This window comes from Urtica dioica, chromosome 3 (assembly GCF_054948205.1).
Source record: "Urtica dioica subsp. dioica isolate 48M chromosome 3, U.dioica_male_clone48M_v1_H2, whole genome shotgun sequence".
Lineage (NCBI taxonomy): Eukaryota > Viridiplantae > Streptophyta > Magnoliopsida > Rosales > Urticaceae > Urtica > Urtica dioica.
In genome coordinates, this window is record NC_142758.1 from 34,839,179 (window position 1) to 34,845,891 (window position 6,713).

Here is a 6,713-nt window from a genome sequence, read left to right on the forward strand (position 1 = left end):
GGCCCTAAATTTTTTTTTTTTGCCATTTGCCTTCCGGGTTGTTGTTTTTTTTTTTTTGGCGTTTTCCTTCCGGGTTTTTTTTTTTTTTTTTTTTTTTTTTTGGCGTTTGCCTTCCGGTTGTTTTTTTTTTCGCCTTTTGCATTTCGGTATTTTTTTTTTCAATTTTGATTTTTTTTTCTTCCAAATATCAATATATTTTGTATAATTTTTTATGTATATTATAATCATAATTACTGGTACTATATCAATAACATATATTATCATTTATTTTTTTTCCGATCTTTAATTTTTTTCCCTCTCTCATCAGTATATTTTGTATATATTTTTTTTTCAACTTGAATCCTGGTGCCGCCAGGCAGCGACACGTGGAAGCCATTTTTTTTCCCTTCCGATTTTGATTTTTTTTTTTTACTTCCGATTTTGATTTTTTTTTTATTTCCAATTTTGATTTTTTTTTCCTTTCCAATTTTGATTTTTTTATAATTTTTTTATGTATATTATAATCATAGTTACTAATACTATATTATACTATATCAATAACATATATTATCATTTATTTTTTTCCGACCTTTAATTTTTTTCTCCTCTCTCATCAATATATTTTGTACATATTTTTATTTCAACTTGAATCCTGGTGCCGCCAGACAGCGACATGTGGAAGCCATTTTTTTTCCTTCCGATTTTGTTTTTTTTTTTTACTTCCGATTTTGATTTTTTCCCTTCTAAACATCAATATATTTTGTATAATTTTTTTTATGTATGTTAATTTTTTTTCTCCCTCTATTATCAATATATTTTGTATAATTTTTTTTTTGTATATTATAATAATAATTACTAATACTATATTATACGATACCAATAACATAGGTTATTTTGAGTATATTTTTTTAATATATATTATTATTATTATTATTATATATATATTCTTGGAAAAACTATGTGGTATTAATATTACACGTAGATTTTATATTTTATTGTTTGATGTATAATACACTTTTGCAATTTAACATAACAATATTTATTATTAATATAAATGTAAGAATTTTTTTTCTTTCTATTTCTTTATATATATATTTTTAATTTATTTTATCAAAATTTAACTTCAACTTTTACTTACCTAAACTTTTTTTTGTCCATAATGCTTCTTAGAAATCCGACAGATAGGAAAACATGCAGTATTTTAAAAACTTTTGAATCATAAAAGAGTTTTTTTCTATTTTTTTATTTTTTAAACATTATTGACAACGATTTTCTTAGATTTAATTTAATAAAATTAAATGTCTTCAATTTATTTTATTTTCTTTATTTTTATTTCCCACTTTTTTTTAAGATAACAATAATAATTTTGTTGACTCGCGCATCTCGCGTTTATTCAACTAGTCCTAATAAGGAAAGGGAAACGAGATCCAGAGTTCAAGGTCACTCGTGTAATGCCACGATCTACAAAACTCCACGTGTCAGAAGCCTATGATAACACATGTCATCCAAAAGATCATTTGAATTTATAGTCACCCGGGATTTGCCACGGCACGTAAGAAAAAAAAAAAAAAAACTTAACAAAACCGAAGCCAAAACAATCATTAGATTTAGAAGCATCCACAATGGATTATGATAATCAGAAGATAGAGCTTCTCAACGTGGCAATCAAAAGAGTAATTAAAGAGAATAAAGACGAGGACGACCATCTCTTGCTCTCCAGATTGCTCTCTCAGGTATGCAATTAGTTCTCTCTTGCTCACATTCAAGACCACTTTAGATCGCCGCTTTAACACCCATATCATATAAAATTACAGGTGGAGTCTTTGAAAGAAGGAAAACCAGACCCGAAAACGAGTGGTGACGTCATCGAGAAAGATGAGATGGCGAAAGAGGTGAAGAAGGTGAAGCAGCAAAACACAATAACTCACTGCCTTCTCTCAGCGGTGATTGTTTTGATCGTTGGTTGGCAAGTCTCTGAAGTCTCTCTCATTCTCAAAATCAAAGGAGTTAGCGACGGTTTAGCTCACCCTTTTCGGAGCATCGGCGGTTTGTTCACTAACATCTTCAAACGCCCTCTCTCCGGCGATTCCTTCACCAGCGTAATTCCTCCTCCGCCACCGCCGATCAGGATTCCCGATCTTCCTCAGCTCGAAATGCCAGGTTTACGTGTGAGTGGCCAGAGAGACGACGAATAAAAGAGAAGGAGAGACTTGTTTTCGTGGTTTTATATATATATATATATATATATATATATATATATATATATATATATATATATACATGGCCGGCCCGATCTCATCCGGGGCCCTGGGCGAATAAAAATTTTGGGGCCTTTTGATTACAGCCAAATTAATTGTTGTAGCCAAATATGCTCACACGCAAAAAGCATAACTATTGCTTGATATTTACAGTGTGTATTAATATTAGAGACTTGCATTACAGCCAAATACCTGATGCTCACACACAAAAAACATAAAAAAAAGTTGCTTGGTATGTTCAAACTCCCAATTTGCTCCCTGTATGACTTGTATTAATATCATAAACTTGTATTAATATTAGAGACTTGCATTACAGCCGTCCTGTAGCCAATTGCATTCCTGGATACAATTTACTCCCACATACGAATATAAAAACTCAAACGAAGTTTACCAATTTTCTCAAACGAATATATACCGAAGTTTACCGATTAAACTCAACCTCAAATACCTAATTCTAATTGCTTGCTCAAACTCAGCGGAAAATCAAACCAGTGAATCAAACTCCGCGGAAAATCAAACCAGGGGATCAATTATCAAACTCAGCGGTATCAATATCATACACGGACTCTTCCTGCTTCCAGTCAAACTCAAATAAAATCAAATACCTACTAACCTAACTAATTGCTTGCTCAAATTAACTCAGCGGAATATAAAAACTAGCCAATTGCATTCCTGGATACAATTTACTCCCACATACGAATATAAAAACTCAAACGAAGTTTACCAATTTTCTCAAACGAATATATACCGAAGTTTACCGATTAAACTCAACCTCAAATACCTAATTCTAATTGCTTGCTCAAACTCAGCGGAAAATCAAACCAGTGAATCAAACTCCGCGGAAAATCAAACCAGGGGATCAATTATCAAACTCAGCGGTATCAATATCATACACGGACTCTTCCTGCTTCCAGTCAAACTCAAATAAAATCAAATACCTACTAACCTAACTAATTGCTTGCTCAAATTAACTCAGCGGAACGATGAGACAATTGCGATAAGTGAAGAAAGAGTACTTAGATTAGATCAAAGGGCTACATAAAAAAAAAAACCTGTAGACACGCAGGGTAAATTCAACAAGAGAGAAAGAAATCCCTAATTCTCAAATCTCAATCTCAAGTAAAAATTTGGGGAAAAATTTCGGAAGGTTGAAACGTTTGTCTCCCCTCGCAGCACGTCTCTCTTTTTTCCTCGACAACTCGAGCAACCACGATAGTTTCTATCACTAAAACCACTCGAGAGAAAAGGAATTAGTGAGTGGGAACTTTTAAACACGACAACTCGAGAACAAGTCTCAAAGTCGAAGAGCTAAAAATACTAGGTCAAAAGAGGACCTAGGTGCCAAAACAAAAACGAAAGAAAACTAGAGAGAGAGAGAGGAGAAGTCGGCCAAGGTAGAGAGAGAAGCTCTCAATCTCTAAAACTTGGGATGAATAAACAATGAGAATGAGGCGTCTATTTATAGGGGAGAGATTACCTTCAATAAGGTAGTTTCCTCTTCTATAGAATATCACATATTCATGAACAAAATTTGCTCTCCTTTCTTTAGAGTCACATGGCCAAGATGTTGTCAATGGTGCCCACAAGAATAGTTGTAGCCTTTACTTTTGCACATTTGATGTAATAAAGTCTCACGAAGACTCTTGCTTGTAATTTCTTATTCATTAATAAAAAGTTGAAACGTTCATTCATTCTTCCTTGTCTGTTTGAAGCTTTATGATAAAACATTAGTCTTTAGTCCATAAACAAACTTAACAACTTACGAAGAGACAAATGTAGATTTTCATGAACAAACTCTTCGTAGTTTTCTTAAAACGATATATTCGCAGTCTAAGGGTCAAAGGACTATTGACCTCAGTACGATTGTTAGGAGAATCTATGATGTCTGGTTATGGGGCATTGAGAGTTGGAGACTCTATAGTTCTTCTAGGTATCTTATGAAGGTACTGAATTGACCAATGCACTTCTAGAGATAAAATAAGAACAAACCATTTAACATCTTGCGTCTCGAAGTCACTACATATGAATTGCATCGTGCTTACCTTAATCCTGAAATGAGACATGCCATTTCACACCTTACGTATTCTCATTTGAGAAAGTCAGAAATAGGACTCACTATGTGATTCTGAACATGACCTATTGATGAAGTACTAAGTTGTGAAGATGTCATGAGTAACTTTGTGAAGTTCTCATAGATATGGAATTCATGTACAAGATTGCTGAAATGCAATGTATATCACCTCATGCTTTGTTCCTTGGAATGTGAATAAATGAACTGGCCAGTGTCCAAATTGAGTCTTGACTCTTTTGGATGAAACAATGTGACTTGTTAGCTCCTCGTCAATACATTGTTTCTAACTTATTCATAGGCGACAAAGGAGTTAAGGAAATAACAGCTAGAAGGGTAAACTTGTAATTTTGTAAATCTCGAGTTGCTGATGATATTCATGAAGGGTAAACATAGATAATATTCAGTGGATCCATTCATTACAATTAGGTTGAATTCGTGAGTAGAAAATATATTAATTTGAACCGAGAGATTTTCAGTGTCAACTCTTTAGTGGAGTCAGTTGACATTAAGCTAAACTTGGAAAAAGTTTGTGAACTTTTTAGTCCAAGTATTTAGCTCAAGCTTTGTTCATTTGGATCCATGAGGTCAGTGTCACAAATCATATCAAGTAGGAATAGTTAAACTAGAAGCTAAGTCAAAACAAGAACGAGACAAGTTTTACGAAAATTGTCAAAAGGGTTTTTTTTTTTTTGTCTTTTTGGACATAGGATGAAATGAATGTCAATAAGTTTTTTGATGAGATGCTCGGCCAAGTCTAGAGAGAGATGCTCTCAATCTCTAAAACTTTTAATGAATGAAATGTGAAGAATGAGGCCTCTATTTATAGGGGAGGGATTACCTTCAATAAGGTAGTCTCCTCATCTATAGAATATCACATATTCATGAGCCAAATTTATTGACATTCATTTCATCCTATGTCCAAAAGACAAAAAAAAAAAACCCTTTTGACAATTTTCGTAAAACTTGTCTCGTTCTTGTTTTGACTTAGCTTCTAGTTTAACTATTCCTACTTGATATGATTTGTGACTGTGACCTCATGAATCCAAATGAACAAAGCTTGAGCTAAATACTTGGACTCAAAAGTTCACAAACCTTTTTCAAGTTTAGCTTAATGTAAACTAACTCCACTAAAGAGTCGAAACTGAAAATCTCTCGGTTCAAATGAATTTATTATCTACTCAAGAATTCAACCTAATTGTAATGAGTGGATCCACTGAATATTATCTATGTTTACCCTTCATGAATATCATCAGCTAGTCGGGATTTACATTGTTTCTAACTTATTCACAAGCGAGAAAGGAGTTGAGGAAATAATAGCTAGATGGGTAAAATGGTAATTTTGAAAATCTCGACTAGATTATCATATTCATGAAGGGTAAATATAGATAATATTCAGTTGATCCACTCATCACATTTAAGTAGAATTCTCGATTAGAAAACAAATTCATTTGAACTGAGAGATTCTCAATGTCAACTCTTTAGTGGATTCAGTTGACATTAAGCTAAACTTATGGAAAAAGGTTTGTGAAATTTTGAGTCCAAGTATGTTAGCTCAAGATTTCTTCATTTGGATATATGAGATCACTGTCACAAATTATGTCGAGTAGGATTAGTTAAACTAAAAGCTAAGTCAAAACAAGAACTAGACAAGTTTTACGAAAATTGTCATAAGAGTAATTTGTCTTTTTGAACATAGGACGAAATGAATGTCAATGAATTTTTTTAACATTGTAATATGATGAAAAATATCACTCGGCCAAGTTTAATTATTTGGGTCTTGAGGATTAATTTCATTTCATGGAAATTTACTTGAAAATTCGTAATGGGCCTTTCTTATGTTGTCATGAACAAATGAAGAAACATCTAGAAGCTCCTTATATATGCATGTTAGCCGTCCAAACAAGAGAGAAAAGGGAGATTATTTTGTGCATTGATGTATGAAGATACTTGCCAAAAGAAAAAGCGGAAACAAATTTCCTCTATAAGGAAAACAAGGTGGGCAGCGAAGCAAGAGAGAAAACAAAAGAAGAAACAAATCCAAGGCTTCTAGAAGCCATGTTGGCCGTGTGACTTAATGAGAAGGAGGGAAAATTTTGCTCATGAATATGTGGTATTCTATAGAAGAGGAAACTACCTTGTTTAAGGTAATTTCTCTCCTATAAATAGAGCCCTCATTCTCTTTGTTTTCTCATTCCACATAAGTTAGAGATTGAGAGCCTCTCTCTCTAGAAATTGTGGCCGCCCCTTCTCTCTCTCTAGAACTCTTTTTTTTTTGTTTTTGTTTTGGCACCTAGGTTCACATTTGACCTAGTGTTTACTTTAGCTCTTCGACTCTAAGACTTGTTCTTGAGTCGTCGTGTTTAAAAGTGCCCACACTAATTCCTTCTTATCTCGAGTGATTTATG

General features: G+C 33.2%; 1 protein-coding gene across 1 annotated transcript; it reads left to right on the plus strand.

The window, feature by feature from the left end:
- The first annotated feature begins 1,518 nt into the window (after positions 1–1,518).
- On the plus strand, positions 1,519–2,212 carry LOC149402646 (uncharacterized). Its single transcript, XM_089610127.1, has 2 exons — positions 1,519–1,712; positions 1,794–2,212. The coding sequence occupies exons 1-2, from the start codon at positions 1,602–1,604 to the stop codon at positions 2,172–2,174; spliced, it is 492 nt and encodes a 163-aa protein (XP_089466253.1). The 5' UTR covers positions 1,519–1,601; the 3' UTR covers positions 2,175–2,212.
- The last annotated feature ends 4,501 nt before the right edge of the window (positions 2,213–6,713 follow it).

Excerpts from the sequence above, each read along its gene's own strand:
- LOC149402646 (XM_089610127.1), top strand. The coding sequence starts at position 1,602 with ATGGATTATGATAATCAGAAGATAGAGCTTCTCAACGTGGCAATCAAA. Across the intron at positions 1,713-1,793 it reads TCTCCAGATTGCTCTCTCAG|GTGGAGTCTTTGAAAGAAGG; the intron begins GTATGCAATTAG and ends ATAAAATTACAG.